This window comes from Nansenia antarctica (assembly GCF_963989245.1).
Source record: "Nansenia antarctica genome assembly, chromosome: 3".
NCBI classification, from domain to species: Eukaryota; Metazoa; Chordata; class Actinopteri; order Argentiniformes; family Microstomatidae; genus Nansenia; species Nansenia antarctica.
In genome coordinates, this window is record NC_137688.1 from 10,556,998 (window position 1) to 10,576,358 (window position 19,361).

At 44.8% G+C, this 19,361-nt stretch overlaps 1 protein-coding gene across 1 annotated transcript in view; it reads right to left on the bottom strand.

Moving 5' to 3' along the window:
• The window catches only part of pcdh19 (protocadherin 19), a gene marked incomplete at both ends in the record, with an annotated part of 60,031 nt that extends 41,235 nt beyond the window's left edge, over positions 1-18,796 (bottom strand). Inside the window, 2 exons of the mRNA XM_080526893.1 lie at positions 13,633-13,960; positions 16,770-18,796. Of these exons, the coding sequence (XP_080383019.1) occupies positions 13,633-13,960; positions 16,770-18,796 (2,355 nt within the window). The remainder of the gene's footprint in view (positions 1-13,632; positions 13,961-16,769) is intronic.
• Between the last annotated feature and the right edge of the window lie 565 nt (positions 18,797-19,361).

The following is a 19,361-nucleotide window of genomic DNA, read 5'->3' on the forward strand; positions in this document are numbered from 1 at the left end:
GAAGAGAAGTAATCTCTCTCTCCTTTTTGATCGCGAAGTGGAATAATTGGGGCCCTCTTAGACTCATTACATGAATAGCACGGCAGCCAGAGCCCTGCTGCAACTGGCCCTATTCATTCATGTCGGAGCTTTGATATAAGGCTTCCTGTTGTAACGGCTCTCTGTGAGAGATGCCGCAACAGATCTGACACCTGAGGTCCCCCACCCCCCGATTAATAGCCAATTCCTCAAATCTTTGAAAATGTTAAACATCTAATGCTCGGCGGTGGAGGTAGAAAACTACAGCGGTCTGACTCTGTAATAAGGTAATTATCCATGTTGCAAAAACACTCCTCGTTTGCTCATTTTTGGCAAGTACAGTTCTCCTAATTTGCGAACGGTATTGTACGCATGTACCCAGCTAATTTGGAGCTCTATTACTAATAGCGTCAACTGGTATTGTTATTATAACTACCTTGTAATTATCGTAACACTAATTACAATTATTGTATTACCCAAATGAACCTATCCTGCGTCTGCATCACCCACATTGACAGGTGCTAAAAACAGGCCAGTGAAGAACGGCATCGCCGTCCCTTCCGATAAATCCGACATAATTAGCCATGTGGTTTACAGGGCTTCTGTGATGATCATAATTAGTGCGACTGTAGCAAAGGTCAGGCCAAACAATTTAGAGAGGACGCACACTGCATGTGGAATGGGGGGAGAGGGGGAGAGGGGGAGAGGAGGAGAGAGGGAGAGAGGGAGAGGAGTACACATCAGGGAGGAGGGGGCTTGTCATTCCTTCAGGGGATATCTGAGATGCAAAGGCAAGTATCTACTACTTTCCTGCTGAATGTCTATCTTTTTTGACCGACACCTCTACGATTGAAATTGAAAACCCATGAAAATGGCCTCTCGATGGAGGATCAGTTATCGCGATTAGAATGGAATTATGATTCAATTCAGGAGAGAAGGATTAGGTGAGAATTCACATCAATTCTCAGCCTTTCTCAGCCTTTAAGGTGCAATACTGCCAGCATCACACAGTGCTGTTCATTATCTAAGCCTATTGATGTTTGTGTTGATTATCATTGATAATGAGAACGAGTGAGAGAAACAAAGAGAGAAAGGGAGTGAGAGAGAGAGAGAGAGAGTGAGACGGGGGGTGAGAAAGAGAGAGAAAAGAGAGAGAGTTCCTAGTCTCAGGTGCCTGGGTTAATGAGTTGAGTCTAAAATGGTGTCACCTCGTAAACAAGTATCCACACACAGCACTTCTATTTCAATCCTCTCCCTCTGCTCCTCTGCCTCCCTCTCTACACCCAGGACACCAAGGCTCTGAGGCTGAACTCACAAGGGGAGTCTTCTATTGTCCCTCTCCTCACCCCAATGAGATACATGGCGACTTCACACTCATAGCATCTCAAACAACACGTACGGTGGCAAGTGCTAGATTGGTGCTTATTCCCATTGCAACTCTGACAGCCAGTCATCCACCTGATAAACAACACTTCATTAGCATTGAGCGAGACAAACAGGTTTAAATTGGAAGGAGAAGTCTCTCCTATCCCTCCTCCTCCTCCTCCTCCTCCTCCTCCTAAGAAAACAACAACAAAGTCTTTGTTCACTGATCTCCCCCACATCTGAGTGAGCTACTTCATAGCAGTGTAGTTCAAGGATAGACAGTACTTATTAGTTGAGTAAATAATACATCACCATTGGCACTATCGTTTATTCAGAGTTTATAAACGGAGGAACGTTTAAAGTCAATCCTCAAAGCACTAATTTTTTCATAAAAAAAAAAAAAAAGAATTATCATATTTTTTCCATATCAATCCATTTCCTGAAAGGAAAAAGAGAGTTGTTTACAAAACAAACAGTGGGTGTATTTTTGTGGGGGAAGAAATAAGATAAACTTGTGCTAATTTCAGAATGCGGCTTTGATCCTTTTGCCTCTGACATTGAAGTGTTTATGCATTCCCATTTGGGCTTAAAGCCATATTTTCCTTTAATAAATGCTAGGGCAATCGTGTCAAATTGAGCTACTAAATACGTGCGTGAAGGTGATTATATATATATATTAATAAAGTTCAGCACATAAAGAACAGCTGGACACCCAATTCTGCTGCTCAGATTGTACTCACTCTCTAAATGCACTGGGGCAAAGGGGAGCCATATATTAAAATCCATATGCCTTTAGAGGTTTAAAAACTGTAACTTGTGATTATCATTGATCTCAGTTGTCAGATGTATAATCGTCATGGCACTGATACACAAATAACCGGCCACATATGATGACCGGGAGCCATCCGGCCCCATATTTGAAGTCGCTAAGAAGTGTTGAGGGAAGCACTGATAAGCAGCCCTTATCCTTTTAAAGACGGCCCCGTAATCCCACGGAGGGGAAGCTGCAGCTTTAAGAGACTTAGTCTGGATTATGGCTGGTCCTCCAAATTAAACCGAAAGTCAGCTTTCTGCAGTTGCTCATGCAAGCTGGCGCTGGGCTTGCCGTGGCCCACCCCCAACAAGCCAATCGGAGGGAGCTATGATTAGGAACTCTCTGGTTGGGCCTCCCAGGGCACCCAGGTACCAGGCCAGCCAAGGCCTGTCCGCCCCCGTCCCAGCCCAACCGCTCCTCCCTCTCTCCCTCCCCCCTCTCTCTCTCTCCCTCTCTCTCGCTCCCCAGGTGACCTGCCTGCCTGCCCATTGTCTTACGTTCTCCGCACATGGCACTCTCCGCCACCCAGCTTAGCTTCAGACAAGCCTCTCAGCCCAGGCGAGTCTGTCCTTGTTGATGCTGATGCTTCCCAGACAAAACAAGGCCAAATCTGGGGGCTTAGTCGCTCAAATAATCATTACTGAGGAGCAAACAAATGAAAAGTCAAAATGCCACTCCCATTTCCTCCTCCGTCTCAGTATGTTTTTTCGGGGGAGAGAACTCACACACAAATACACAGGAGAGGGAATTGCTTTGTTTTTTGAGTGCTATTGGAAATGAGGGGCCTCTGAATAGTGCTGAAACTAGACCGTCTGTATTTCTTGGAATATGGTTCGTGACAGGAAATAGCTGAACAGAATGAAGAAGTGTTGCTTAATCGACCAGGGCTGTGCAATATGAAAATGGCAAAAAACGCAATGAGTTGTTACTTATCCTTCTCCCATTCATGAGAAAATACGAGCAAATTGTGATAACATGACTCATACAACTCAGAAGCATTACTCATACAAATCAAAACCCTTAGAGACTAGCATGTTTTTGCCTCATGTCATGACACGCCTAAAAATCATTTGCAGACAGTGTGAGATGGTTCAGATTATGATGACTGTGTTGGCTCCACTAGATTCTGTGTGTGTGTGTGTGTGTGTGTGTGTGTGTGTGTGTGTGTATATGTGTGTGGGGGTGTGTGTGTGTGTGTGTGTGTGTGTGTGTGTGTGTGTATGTGTGTGTTTGTGTGTGTATATGTGTGTGGGTGTGTGTGTGTGTGTGTGTGTGTGTATATGTGTGTGTGTGTGTGTGTGTGTGTGTGTGTGTGTGTGTGTGTGTGTGTGTGTGTGTGCTATTAACAGCCCTGTCAGCCCGGTTTAGTATAATGATCCCTCAGCACTTGGGCATGATCAGAGCACCCGAGCACAACTCCATGGTGACCTGCTGCCTTGCTCCCGCAGGGACATTAAACCCCCGTCATTATAGCAGAGAAACAAGTTGTTATGCCCCCCTGCCTCCACTAGGGGCGCACTCCCTCTATCCCTCCCTTGCCTTGACGACCTCCCTCCCTCCCACCCACAACCCAGCTCACTTCCCCCTAAGGGTTAGTCTGACAACAGGGGAGTTGAGGGGGGGGAACCAGGGGCTCCCGCTGGAAGCACAGCGTCCAGAACAGCCCAGCACGTCAACACCCGAGCGCTTTCATTCATTAACTCTGCCGCGTGTGCCGCGGGATGTCAAACGGTAGACGTGAGAGGAAACTCTAATCTGACTTCCTCTTGTGTTCCACAAACATCGGCCAGACCCTCGGCCGTTCTTAGATATCATAGGTATTATCATTATTGCCGCGTCCTCCGTGCTCCGCCGAGGGGGATGTGTTTTATCTATTCAGAGAGGCAGACGTTCTTGTCTTTCCAAGTTGACCTGATATCACTCAACCAAGGAAATGATTCCCTCCCCTGTTAGGAAGCTCTATAAACAACATGCCTGGGCCTTTTCTCCAAAGCCCTAATCCAAAGAAAACAAATCCGAGGGAAAAACGGGCCCACCTGAATTGCTTTCAGTAGAACTGGTTAATCAAAATGCAAAACAGGCTTAAAAAAACTAACAAGAAAAAACAGAACACGGTCTAACAACAAATCCCTTACACCTAACATCAGCATTTCTAATCCTAAACTTTTTTATCTGCGCGCTGTGTTCGGCTTTTCAATGCAGTATCACAGACCTGCCCAGTCAATGGAACTATTCTGCTTTGTCACTACCAACCACCGCAATGGAATGACTTCTCTGAGCTTACCCCGGATCATGAATAAGATGAGATCCAGGCATTGTGACACATTAGGGGGGTCCCACCATCTTCTTTACAGAGAGGGACAAAGGGAATGGGAGGAGAGGGGAGAAAGGGAGAGTGACAAAGGTGGAGGAGTTGAGCAGCGGATGGGGCAAGGGCAGGAGACGATGAGATGAGAAAGAGATGAGGCCCTGTGACGAGAGGCCGGGAGGGCTGGGGGGCCTATTGATGACGCTGGGCTGAGACACGCAGGGGCTCTCTGAAAGGCCTAGGCCCGGTCAAAGCCCATTAGGCCGGTCGGGAGAGAGTGCTACAGCTCATTACATGCTCTGCCTCCTGTGCTGTGGATGAACAATGCACAATTACGCGAGCCTGCTGTTTTCTGCAGCCGTACTGCTACGGTTCTGCTGCTAATGCTGCTGTGGCTAGGTGCTGCTGTGCTAACTCTGTCTTCATAAAACCCATCAGTGTTTAGCTATGGGGTATTGTAAATGGGCTTATATGAGATGGAAGACAACAGGAGAGCCATATATATATACAGTATTTGTTAAGATGTGATGTATTTAGTGATGAAGTTGGATGGAAGATGGAAGACAACAGGAGAGCCATATATATATATATATATATATATATATATATATATATATATATATATATATACACAGTATTTGTTAAGATGTGATGTATTCAGTGATGAAGTTGGCCAACATGTGAAGGGTATCATTCTTATACTGTGGGTATCATTCTTCTAGTGTCTTGAATTCAGTTACCACAATTCAAGTAACAGTCCTATTAAAATGTATGTGAGGCTAGAGACAGACAACTAAATATAGCTATGATTCAATTGACTAACATTAATGAAGTGTAACCATGCATGACTAAAAAGTTCATGGCTGTAATGCCACAGTCTCTCCATGCTTCTGCCGAAGATAACTATAGGATAGATCCATTTCACCACCAGCAAATTGGTATGTCTCCAATCTCTCTCTTTCCTGTAGTCTCCAACAATTATGCATGCAGAAGTTGACATTTAATCTGATGGGGGGGGGGGGGGGGGGATGCTAACTAACATCCTCCTACTTCCTTTTAGTTTTAGGCGAAAAAAAACAGGACAATTGGAAAGGTCATACATCCCTAGTGTCGCAGTTTGCTGCCTGCCTGGGAAAAATATATTTTCAATGACCCGTTGCTTCACAATGACCATTGTTATGTTTCTCCACCATCCTCCCCCTCCTCTCAATCACTCTAGCCACATAGTATCACCACTTTGCAACAGAAGACGTGAGAAACCCTGTCAGTGGAGCGGAGAGTTACTGGCATTACTGGCAATTCAACTGAGAGCCAAGAGCCGAAATAAGAGCTCTGGCCTTTCTCCCTGAATTTTAATTAATGTCTTTCCACTCCACATGCATTTGGACAAAACACACTTTTGTGCACTCAAATAATGATGGGCATTATATAATTATCATTATATAAAGTCGTAATTACTTTTTTTTTTCAGACCACGGTAGGAAAACAGGCAGGTTTTTTGTTGTTCCACCACACGTTGCATAAGAAAGAAAATTACATTAATTTCCCCAAAGAGGGCTCTGAGCCTGTAAGTCCCCTGTCGGTCTTATCGGCTAACAGGGACAAACATATTGGAGAGGTGTCTACTTCCTCAAATCCCATGACGGATACACACAAAGCACCCTTCCCTCCGTATTCCTCAACCAACACTACCAGGACACAAATTAGCCTAACTCTATTGCCTCTATACACTTGTCTTGGAATACTTTGGCCACAACACATACAGGTACCTTCATGCCCGCTGAGCGTTCTACAGTACACAGGAAAAAAAGACCCTTTCCTCCTAACCCGGGGCAAAAACAAGTGCTGTGGCATTGTGTTAAAGAATGTAGGACGACCTTTCCTCTCCCATTAATTTGACTGCAGGCGTTTTAAAAAGCTGGCAGCCAAATCTGTGTTAATGAGACGTGAGGTTAGTAGAGACGAAAATCATTTAATGACGTTTTTTTTCTTTTTTTTTCTGTCTCTCCACAGTCGTTCCAGCCGTAAGCTTTCCCCGAGACCAGTTGGCTTTTATCAGGTCTGCTTTCACCAACCACCAACCATGGTTCTTTTCCCAAACCGCAGACCGAGGAAATCTCACACATGAATTGTGCATGAAAAAGTGTGAAATGTTTCAGGCAGCACTTGATCCTCTCCCAACGCTCGTCTCTAACGAGGAGGGATTGAAAAGTAAGCCAGCAGAGTGAACGTCCAAATCACACCAACAGACAGCTGCGGGAGATTCTTAAGACCCAAATATACTACACTTAAAATCTTACCAAAGATTAAGATGAGATTAAGATATTATCATTGCATTGGACGGTATTAAGGACAGTTGTAAGAATTCAAACAGAACTGTATTTTGTAACCCACGGTGCACCGTGTTAGAATACACTTTGACCTCTCCTAGCACGGTCTTCAGAGACTGCAGTTCCCTGTTTAGAATAGCTACTAACATTACTGATAGCGGAGGCAATACAGAGAGATGAAACGTCTGTTTTTCCACAGCGATACAGTCAACTGCTGGAGGTGGATGTTCAGAGAGGACCGCAGGGGACTAAAACCCGATGTGGCATATTTGTGTCAAGCGGTTTAATTTGAGAAATAAAAACACTGCTGCAGGAAAGTCATTTAAATGGGTAATTACGTCCAAGCAGCATTGCTACCAGGGCTTAACAAGGTGCATAATGATGTCGCCTTCTCTGGTGATAAACATCATCACTCCGTCCATTTCCCTCACTTCATTTATTTGCCTGGCCTCTTCTTTCTATTTTTTGTTTTTATAGTGTATATATAGTTTATGGTGCTGCCAGTCATGGCCCCAATGTCATCATCTCCTTATTGCATTTGCAGGTCTAAGGAGGAGGACTGAGGCCTTGTTTATGGGCTTAATGTCAGGCTTAATTCTTGATGTTCTGATATCGTTATCATCATGCTGCTGCATGCTACTCATATAGTATGTACAGTATGCAGGGAAACGTTAATTTTGTAATGGATCATGGATGATACAAAGCTAACATCAAGTAATGCCATATAAATTGCTAGGAATTCATATTATGATTCAGCTTCTTTATCTTTTAGTTTTCACAACAGGTCATGCGTGTTGACTCATTACGTACCTAACGTAAATAGGTACATGAATTTGATTATTATCATATGATTTTGTTTTAGATTGGGGCTTTTGGAACAACAGGTTTTTAAGAATAGTAGTCATAAGACACCACATGACTGTGCAGTGGGATGTCTATTGTTGATGAATATCTGTCTTCATAAAACCACTACAACTATTTGTGCAAATAACTACTTCCACATTTTCAGGTGCAATGCACAATTTCATGGAGGTGCTTGCACTGAATTGAACATTTTTGTTTAGGAGAGAGAGAGAGCATGCTGAACCATCACGGTTAAATGAACATTTTCCTTCTCTCCCGCCGTAGAGGTTTATATGGGTTATATGTTTGAACTGATGGGCTTTCAGTATAATAACTGTATCTGTATTTCACAATAGAATTTCATTTCTGAGGGAAAAAGACAGTGTGTTTGAGTCAGACTAATAGAGGTTATGGAAAATCGTTGGGACTCTATAAATAGTACTCAGATTGAGTCTCTCTCTCTCTCCCTCCCTCCATCCCTCCTACCATCCCTGCCTCTCTCTTCCTCCCTCCCACCATCCCTCCCACCTCTCTCTCTCCCTTCCTCCCTCCCTTCCTCCCTCTCTCTCTTTCTCTCCTCTCATCACTATTTCAGACCTTGCTCTCTGACTCTGTCCACCGTGTCCCTGGCCTTGATGTGCATAGTGCACAGCCTTCACATGTGGTTAGGGGTGGAGTACAGTGACATGCGTATGTCAGACTCTGTCAATCTTGAGTGTTTTGACACCTCCGCTGTTGCCTGCACGCACTGATCCCAACGAGGGGGTGGTGGGAGGGGCTTGGAGAGGCCTGATTGGCTGTACTAGGTTGTTATGACGGTAGCTACCTCCCCCACATAGGAAATAAGACCTAGCGATGGAGTGTCAAGGCTATGAACTAATTGAAGGGTGAGATTGGACCACTGGCTGTCAATCACCAGCTCTGGAGCGTACAATTTGTTAATCTCACTAAATCACATTGTCGCTCCCATCAGCCATTTTGGTTCATGGATATCCATAAATGAAACGGTGTCAGGTTCATTCAGTTTCTGGCTGACTGGTGTTTTATGTGTTTAGGGAAAAACAATGACAGTTGAAAAGCAGAGCCTGCACAATTCTGTGGCACAGTACTGTAACTTTTCTTGACAATTCCTGTTCTTATCTGCCAGGACCCAATCAGAGCGCATCTGAAGGGGGTCTGAGATATAAATGCTTCACTGTCATACATCAATACAACACTCCTTCACCAGATAAAAAAACACTGCATCTTAAGTTCAAGCAGGCACAGTTCAGTTGCCTCTCTGAGAAATCTGTGTTTTTTCCTGATGTCTTCCCCTTCGTCTTGATAAGAGACACCTCGTATTGAAAGTGTATAAATGGTGCTCCCTCAATCACCGCCCCTCAGCTCCATGGAGTCTTTGCACAAAGCCTCGTGGAGAGGCGTCATGCTGTGACCTTTACTTTATCTTGTACGGGATATAAGATGATTAATTGGATTAGTCTGATGAAATAAAGAGAAATACAAAAGGCTGTCTGTTTAAAAGGAGTCAGACATATACCTTCTCCACATACTCCTCATCATATGTGTCACATGTATCAGTAGGCTTAAAAGGAAAGCAACCAGATTAGAGCAGACAGGCTGTTTCTCAGAAAAGTGTGAGGTGGAGACAGAGGGCTTAGATCGTCAGACTTAGATCGTCAGACTACAATAGAAACATCACAAGATCACACAGACTAAATGTGAAGCTGCTTGAGTTCGTATTGTACTGTACCACTCAGATCAGATGCAACACTCTAGTAAATGGCAATGGGTCGGGAAAACAACGACTGCCACACTGTCAAAGTATAAGACTTAAAAATCCAGGATTTAACAGTCTACTCAATGACAATCAATGTGCTTAGAATGTTGTGGAATATTGGTTTTGTTTTCTGACTTCCTGATTCAGTGATTTCAATGACAAGGCCTCTGGGGAAATGCCACCACATCAGGAGAGAAGGCGCGGGGGAGATGTAGGTGATCGGCAGAGCCAGCAGATGTGTACTGTACTATGTGGTGACAACTTGACATCTACTTTGCATGAACGATATGACACTTTTGAATGCATTCTGTGCATATTGTCCTGGTGTGATGTGATGGCAGGGGATCGTGCAGACAAGCTGGAACCACTCCCTGTTGGCTTTCTTTGCAATATTAAAACGTCTTCTTCCTCCCTAACTCGGTGAAGAGCAGGCAATTAGCATATCGCTGTAAAGTAGCTAACTACCTTTGTTTCTCTTCATGAAGTTCCTTGATTGACTGCGAGAGTATAAATTCAAGACACAAACACAGAAACGCCTTTGTTTTGCCAGAGCTCCATGTGCCTCCTTTTGTCATGCTGCAGAGCGTGGAAATTGAACTGTGTGGCTTTTGCCATATGCTTACAATAGCGTTTATGTAGCAGGTAGCAGAATGGAAGCATCTGGTAGAGGATTACTTCAATTAGCATTGAACTAAACTTGGCAAAATCAGAGCGCTAGAGAATAAAGGGTCCTCTACAAAAAAACATTTTTAAAAATCCCCCACAAAAATGTTAACACTGTTAATATAATACCCAATAGTGCAAAGACTGCCTCCCCCTTTTTTCCATTTCATTTAACATTATAATGAAACACAATAAGATGAATCTGCACTCTCTTAACATAACAATACTATGCAGCGAATCAATATCCAAGAGAACTTTTTTCCCTGGTATATTCATCATCTGAAATCACAGGTGCACCAGAGCCACGGTGCACGTTGCAAATTTAAAAACACATTATCGCTAAAGGCCATTCCTTTGCTGTATAATTGTCTCCCCTACCAACCGATCCACCATAATTAAGCCATGCAAGATGGGTTTATTCTCCAGTGAGCAGTTGTGTTGCTGAAAACCACTGTCAGGTCAACCAAACATCTCTCTGCTGAAGCTTTTCAAAACAATGCACAGGGTTCTTGGGGGACCTGTCTCGTACAGCTGTCCCAGGTGAAGAGAATGCTGTACACACAATGCAACCAGAGGTAGAAAGCCTCCGGGAGGCTTGTCATTGTTATCTTGGCAAACTGGCCTCCAGTCTGCTGTATGTCTTCTCCACAGACAAGCTCCCTCTCTCTGTGAAGCAGGGAAGGGTATCGCAACTCATCTGGAACAGCTGATATACTGCATGTCTGTGTCTGTGTCAACAATATACAGTAAACACTGAACAAACAAAAAACACCCTAATGATTTTAAATAAAACATATACTGTATGTCTGTCTACCATTCTTGATTGTCAGCTATCTTTCTATTCCAATTCTAATGTTGTGTTTCCGTTAAGTTCCGCTTAAAATTCACAACATATAAATAAACATCAAGTATTGATGCCCTGGCCTAGTTTTAAAAGCAAACCACATTCAGAAAGTAGTTGACTCACACATGAATACGAGTTCGCCCTCAGGGTGACAACAAATAGTTTTGGGGACAAAGCAGCTTGACTAATCACAAGAGTGCTGCAGCCTGCGCGTCCTGGCCAGACCTCTGGGAGATGTGGACTTGTGGAGTCAAGCGGTTTCAAGCCCTGGCTTGCTCACCGTGACAGAGCTATTACCGGTCATTTCACAGCAGCAACGTTTGTTTGTGCTCCACATAAATGGCTATGTAATTACACTGACAACATTTTATTCAGCAATGTTTGAATAGCAAGCTACTGTCTTTTATAAATGTCACAACGGAAAAAAATCTGAAGGGAATGCACGCAAAAACACTCACAAGCACTCCCTCCCCCCCTCTCTCCCTCTCTTTTTTCGCCCTTTCTCTCTCTTTCTCCCTCTCCCCAATCGACTATCCATCAGCACCTTCTCTCTCTTCGTCCAGAGAAATATATGCACTGGCCGCAGTCAAAGAGATGTTTGTCAACGTCATGCGGAACGCAGAGTGCGACAGACCTTGCATATTAAGCAGCCGCCGCTTTTATCAAGCCAATCAACCGGCTCTGAGAGGAATGAGAAAAACCGCGATGGTCGCTCAGACACCTGGCATTAAGACACGCGCTCTCCCCTCCTTCCCTACCCCCGACGCCAGCCTGTGTCACACACACACACCTCCAAGCTTTACGTATGGGATCAACTAAATCAGTCTGTGGTCCTATTTGTCTCCCTCTCCTTTTTTCTTTTTTTCCATTAACCGAAACAAATAAAGGCTCTGTAATCCTGCGGCAAAGGTGCTTTTATTGGATGCTTAAGCTGCAGAGACAGGATACTGCGCCAGCTTTTACAACGCTGGGCTGGGGTAATTCTTTTGTCCAGCCGGACTCAACTTTATCTCTCTGTTGTCCTCATGGAGAGGGTTGTGACCTGAATGCTACCTGCAGGTACATAAAAGCCGAGGCGACTACATGAACTCATCTCTCTCTCGCAGGGATAGACTTTAGATGACCACAGGACATACCCCACCCCTCCCCTCCCCTCCCTCTCCTCCTCCTCTCTCTCTATCTCTCTCCTCCTCACTCCTTTATCCGGGCCCCGACAGTCCCAGTAAATCAGCAAGACTGTAAGTGGGCCTAATCGACCCCTCGAGATCCATAGGTGCCCAGATCTCACTGGATCAGCCAATCAATGGATCAATACTGTTCTTATGTTTCCTATTTTATTTGAGGATTTTCTCTCTCTCTCTCTCTCTCTCTTCTCGCTGAATGTCAGGTGGAGATTGGAGTCATCAATTGTGTGTGTGGGTATGGGGTGGGGGCGAGCCCCCCCCCCCCCCCACACACACACACACACACACACACACACACACACACACACACACACACACACACACACACACCTCCCCCTTTCCCGCTAGGCAGAGAAGTAGGTCAAGGAGAGGGGTTGACCAAGGAATCCAATAATCCAATAGACCAGTTCATAGAGCTGAAAATCGATAAACCTAAGATCAGCTGGTCGGTGTACACACTGTCAGCTTGAATAGCCACTCAACTGAGACCTTTGCTGTCTCAAGCTATGCATCGCATGTCAATACAATACATGTATGCATGGCGGCTCACTGTGGTTGGCTGTACAACGATGAAAACAGCTCAAGAGCTGCTTTGGCCTCTTGCTGACTAACACTTGTGAGTGGATTGGCCCGCTCGCAGTTAGAGTATTTAAGCAATGATTACTCTTTCTACTAGCACCTGAAATGACATGTGGTGGGGCTGATTAGCTAGGTCAAAGCATCTGGCATGTGTTCAACTCCGGTTCTCTTGCAAATAGCTCAGCACACAAAAAACAAAGTGAGGTAAGGGAAGCCAAATAATCCATTTTGTCAGCCCTCCAAATGTTGCTTGGCACCACTCTCTCAGACACGGGTCAGTCCCTGTGACCAGGTCCCCTTGATGTACTCCTCTCAAACGGTCACACATGGCACCTTGATTTAAACCAACAGGAAATGAAAAAAATACCTGGAACTGAATCGAAAAACTACCTGGAGCTAGCCTGCTGGCTGCTGTCGTCGAGGGGGGTTCACTGTTGAAAGGGTGCATGCGTTGACGGTGTGCTGTTTTTAGTGTCTGTGTGTCCTTTGTTTTCATTGTGTGTATATGTATTGGCTGGTTCAATCAAATTACCCATTTGGGGATTTATAAAGTACTAGCTTGTCTCAAATGTGGGATTTCACAAATAAAGTAGCTAAAAAAAAAAACGTTATAACCTTCGGTAATGCGTTGACCTTATGACTGGGACTACGGTTGTGGTTCCCATGACACGGCGCCAAGCCTGCAGAGCCAACGCGACTATGTATCCTCCCTTTGAATTGAGTTGCTGAAGCTCAACTCCCACGCATGACACTGAATAATGAGAGCTGACCGACCTTAACCTTGCCCTCTCCTGTCCCTTATTCCCTGTCCCCCCCCTTGTCCCCCCCTTGTCCCCCTTGTCCTCCCTCTCCCAAGGCACTGGCAGCACGGAGGCTGTAGGACAGAGCGGAGCGGAGCGGGTCTCACCTCTGGCAGTGGCATGCCGTTGATGATGAGGTCAGGCTGCTGGGGACCCTGCCCGGTGAAGGGGTGCTGATAGCCGTGGTTGGGGGCGGCATTGCGTGAGTTCTGGTTCTCCACGTTGAGGAAGGTGCTCTCGGAGCGCCTGCAGCCCAGGGGCAGGCTCTGCTGGTGGTAGTCGAAGTAGTTGAGCGAAGAGGTGAGAGACGAGCAACTCACCACGTTCATCTTGTCCGTCTCCTCCACGTCGCGAGGCACCAGGCGGATGTCGTTCTTGCTCAGCTTCTTCTTCTTGCTGGACTTCTTCTGGCTGCCATAGGAGTACTCCGCCACCCTGCGCAAGTAGAAGAAACTGAACAGACTCAATAAAGCAGTGGTCCGCCTTCCCCTCTGCCCCCAGCTCAGCCAAGGCCCGCCCGCCAGCCAAGCCAGGGCGCTGGCCCGGGTGGGGGGGGGGGGGTTTGCCAGCCAGGCTCAGGCCTCATTGGTGGCGTCCGAGAGAGGAAGCCACGCTCAAGTGACCCCCGCTCCCGGCCACAAATGGGAGCCATCAGCCCTCATTTGTTTGCACTTGCATGCTCGGCGGTCGACATGTCACAAACAAACACACACAATGCAAACATGCCAAACCACAGAAGCACACATGGGAAGAAAAAAGAAAAAAAACGATACTAAAGAGCACCTCTGGAATATGTAATCATATTCAAAGCCCACGCCCACTGTAATTCCCTTTTTCTTTCATTACTAAGCGTTGCCCCCACTGGCAATATGGAATGCAGGAGAACCGTAGATTCAAATTCATTTAGCAGGTCTCCTAGGCTGTTGCTAACTTAAGCAGGGCATTCTAATCAGCTCAAATGAGAAACCCTGAGATTCTTTATCGAAGAATGCTTGGACTAGAGAATTTCCATTCTTCATCCAGCCTTGCAAATTTACAAGGGGGGAGCTGTATTTTAAGCAGCTTGTGCTCTCACGCCACGAATCCCCTCTGACCCAGGCCTATTCCACAGAGTTTAAAACGTGTCAAGCATGTAGATGGCCTCCAATCTGGAAGAGTCTGTATTTAGCCTATATAGAAGCACATCACATTTACTCCTGCTTCTACAGTACATGCATGCAACAACTCTATTGCTTTGCAGGTCCAACCTTATCAAACGACACACTCCTTTGCATTAGGATGCGGCCTCTGTCTGCCTGTGCCTTCTTCACTTTAAACTTTCAAATAACATTCTTATATCAGCACTGGACTTTTCAAGGCATCTCGATGTAGAGAAGGAGAAAGCTGGCCTGGCAAGGTCAAAAACAACACTCTGTCTTTGTTCTTTTTACTCTGGGCCCAAGAAAAACAAATTGATAGGAGAGAATTTTAGACGAACAAAGAACCAACAATAAATGTGTACATATAAGCACTGCTCAGATTTGAGGTGGTGGCTACTCAGCAGCACAGCACATATAAGTATTGAGTATTGATTAAAGTAACCAGCAAGGAAAGCATTTTCATGAGAAGAGATTGGGTCTTGGGACAATGGATGGTGTTTGGAAGCTATTTTTCGATTTAGTTAGCTGTTTGATTGACAGAGGTACAGAGGTATAGGGGCATCTTAATGTAATGTGTTACTATATAAGTATTGCTTAAATTGCATTTCTCATTTCTAGTATCATTTGCAAAAATCAAGTTCTCAACCAAAACTACATTTCTTTTGGTTTTTCTATTCCCATGTGGAACACTGATACATTGACATTTCAACCATCAAATAATACTGCAAATCCATGACTGCTTTTGATTTCTAATTATTATTCATTATTGTTTGAGCAGGATAGGAGATTAGCGCAATATAAATATACAGTATACCCTTATCTATGTTTCTGAATGCAGAGGGAGGTCTACTTTTTGGAAATTACTTTTCACATCAACAACAATTATGTTTAGAGTAAAATATAATGGCTTCAGGTTAAAGTGGTAATGTAACACAGGGAAATCAAGTGGGAGCTGGTGTTACAGATTAAGTAATTACTAAGTATGTTAGTTTTAGGCCATAGTCATTGTTGATGCATGCATTGCAACTTGTAGTAGTTTGTGGAACATGTATTTACATTGTATTACGATAATTATTTGTTGTTTTATTATTATTATTATTATTATTGTTGTTGTTGTTGTTGTTGTTACTATTATTATTGTTATTATTGTTGTTGTTGTTGTTGTTATTAAGAGTAGAGCATAATTATCATGATTACCATCTTGTTGTGATACTTATTCAAACATCCACTTGAACCTACAGTAAATAGACAAGTTTATATTAATGTATTATGATTACCTGTCATCAGGTAATAACACAGCGGGAGAAAAAAACCTAAGGAAGTCAGTTCACATAGGAAGTCATAGTTATTTTTCTTTTAGCATCAATTCATGATCGACATCAAAGCTGACAAGAGGAGGGTGGTCCGTTGTGTGTGGTGAGATATCTCCGTTTATGATTGGGACGCATAAGATTAGGCCTAACTTTGTGACACACCCATAAATTAAACCTGACAATTCAACGCTCGTATTTAAGAGCCAATTGGATAGCATCCAAAGATGAAATGTATATAAATCAATAAACGATGATTTGACAGTTAAAATGCCAGTATGCATTTCGAGGTTGACACCAACGTCACTACACCACATTATGCCGCTGAATTGAAAAGGGACCGTTAATACCAAACCCCAAATTATATACTTCTATGATGGCATCGAAAACGACAGTTAGAGTAGGGAGCGATGGGGAATATAATAATAAACTAGAGGCCGCGGACTTGGCCATTCTTGCTTCTAATGTCTGGGCACCTGCAGTCCTTAGTACCGCTTTATACATCCAGGCCCTTCCACATGCAATGGAAATAGACATAGCTACGTGCACTCACTACAAACCTGAACACACACATCCGAGCGCAGGCGCGCTCACACGCACAACACACTCACACTGACACACACACACACACACACACACACACACACACACACACACACACACACACACACACACACACACACACACACTACAGTTACGCGCAATGGCAAATATGAAGGCTATAATGGAAGACGAATAAAGAATGATTCAAACACTGTAAAAAAAAAATATATACTTAGAAGGTGTTCTCAGTACCTGCAGTTGTACGTTCGGATCTCCTTGTTATCCCTTTTGCACTTGACTGCAACAAAAATCATTGTGACAAAGAGGATAGCGGCGATAGAACCCAAGGCAATGATGAAGATGAGGGACAGGTTTACGGGTCCGAGAGACTCCTGTGCGTTCAGGTCCGGCGAGAGGTAGACCACGATGTAGGCAGAGGCGGATAGCGACGGTTTCCCGTGGTCCCGGGCCACCACCGTGATCTCGTAGGTGGACTTGGCGTTCTCCCCGAACATCCTCGTGGACCGGACCTCGCCGTTCACCTGATCTATCTCAAAGTAAAACCTGTCCCCCTCTGAGATGGTATAGGTCAGTCTCCCGTTCTCCCCCTCGTCGTAGTCGTCGGCTTTCACTCGGGTCACCATATAGCCCACTCCAGCATTTCTGGGGATTGAAACCTCAGCTGTGCCATTGACCAGAGGTGGGGTTGTCATAACAGGTGTATTGTCATTGACATCCAAAACGACAATGCGCACCGTTGCGTTGCTGGATAACGAGGGGTTCCCGTTGTCTCTGGCCAAAACTTTGAAATCAAAAGTCCTGGTGTACTCGTGGTCGAAGGATCGCATGGAGTAAATGCGGCCTGAGGGATTGATGCTGACATATGTGTTGACGTCCATGTGTTTAATCTCACTGGGCACTATGGTGTATGAAACGGTGCCGTTCATGCCCAAATCAGGGTCCACGGCTGACACTGCCAGCAGACATGAACCCGGCAAGTTGTTCTCTAGGACCATCTCTTGGTAATGGGGTTTTAGGAAGTGGGGAGGGTTGTCGTTTTCGTCGGTGACTTTGACTACAAACGATTTAGTGGCGCGTAAAGGGGGGTTGCCACTGTCCTCTGCTTGGATGGTCAGGTTGTACGTGTCCCTCTGTTCTCTGTCCAGCCTGCCATCCACAAGGATGGTTGAGAAGCTCTCATATTCCTGAAGCCTGAACGGTACATTCCCTTGCAGTCTACATTGCACTTTGCCGTTTGCACCTGAATCTTTATCTGAGACCCTCACTAAGGCTATGACGTATCCACGTTGCGCGTTTTCAGTGACTTCCACCATCTCTGTGTTCACAGACAATAAACTAATGATGGGTACGTTGTCATTCGAGTCCATTACATTTACCGTCACTTTGCAATGGGCTGGGATAGAATTGGGGCCTAAATCTTTGGCTTGAATGTCAATCTCATATATGTGGATCGCTTCATAATCCAAAACCCCATTGACGGTGATGACACCGGTTTTGGGGTCAATTTTGAACGCGTCTCTGGTTTTCTCGGTAACGTAACTGTTGAACGAGTATACAATCTCGCCGTTGGTGCCCTCGTCAGGATCCGTGGCATTCAAGTCAATGACCAGTGTATTAACGGGAGAATTCTCCATAACGTTTACTGTATACACTGACTCATCGAAAACGGGATTGTTATCATTTGAATCTATTACTTTAATGTTAAGCTGGACCGCGCCAATCTTTGGGGGGTCTCCTCCATCTTCCGCGCTGATTTCATATGAGTAGTGCGACTGGGTCTCCCTGTCTAACGATTTTTGCACTACGAGCTCAGCAATCTTGGACCCATCCCCTCTAGTCTTTATCTCCAACCCGAAAAGCTCATTCGGAGTGATCGAATATGATTGCACACCGAAGATCCCCGAGTCCGGATCGCTTGCCCCCTCTAGGGGAAACCTGGTACCAGGGGAGGCATTCTCTGAAATTTCAATGTCAATGTGGCTAGTGGGGAATCTGGGTGCATTGTCATTCAAATCCATGATTTCAACTTTGATGACACAGATCTCCATAGAATTCGACATCACTTCCAAAGAGATAGTGCACTTCGGGTTCTGTCGACAAACGACATCCCTGTCAATTTTCTGTTGGGTCGTAAGGATTCCAGCCGGGCTCAGTTCTACCCACCGCGGCTCCGAATTGGAGATGACCCGCAAGCGCGGCGGCTGGGGTGCAATCTCAAATCCTTGCAATTGTGCGTCCTTTGTCACATTTCCAATCATTGTCCCTGGCTTCTGCTCCTCGTTTATCGAGTATTTCAAATTGATAACAGCATCAGCCCCAGTCCAGCATATAAGGACCAAGAGAACACATAGTATAAAATCCATCTCCCTGCAGGAATGCATTATACCTGTTGATTTTTCCTCTTCTTTAATTAGGACCTTGTATGATCACGCACATACATGTTAGGACTAACGGACAAAATGCTCCAGTTTTGCTTATAATCATCGAAAAGTTGCCCAGGGAATTGATTTCGATAGCTCGCATCTGCATGTAGCAATATGATCAATATGCAAGTCTTAAGTATGTCCTACTTCATTGCACTCTTCTCAGATAAACGACATCCTTCAGTCTGCTGCAACGAGTGAGATTTTTGGGAGAACAGAGCTGAGAAAGCATTCTGAATGGTCTCAGAACACTGATTTACCCATGTAAATCTGCGCAGTTCATATCAAGCGACAAACTGACAGGCACGACCAAAACGACCATTTCGAAAAAGGGCTGAAAAGAATGGAAATAATAATTTTTTACAATTTCAAAAAGGAAAAATTCTGATGATTTGGTCCA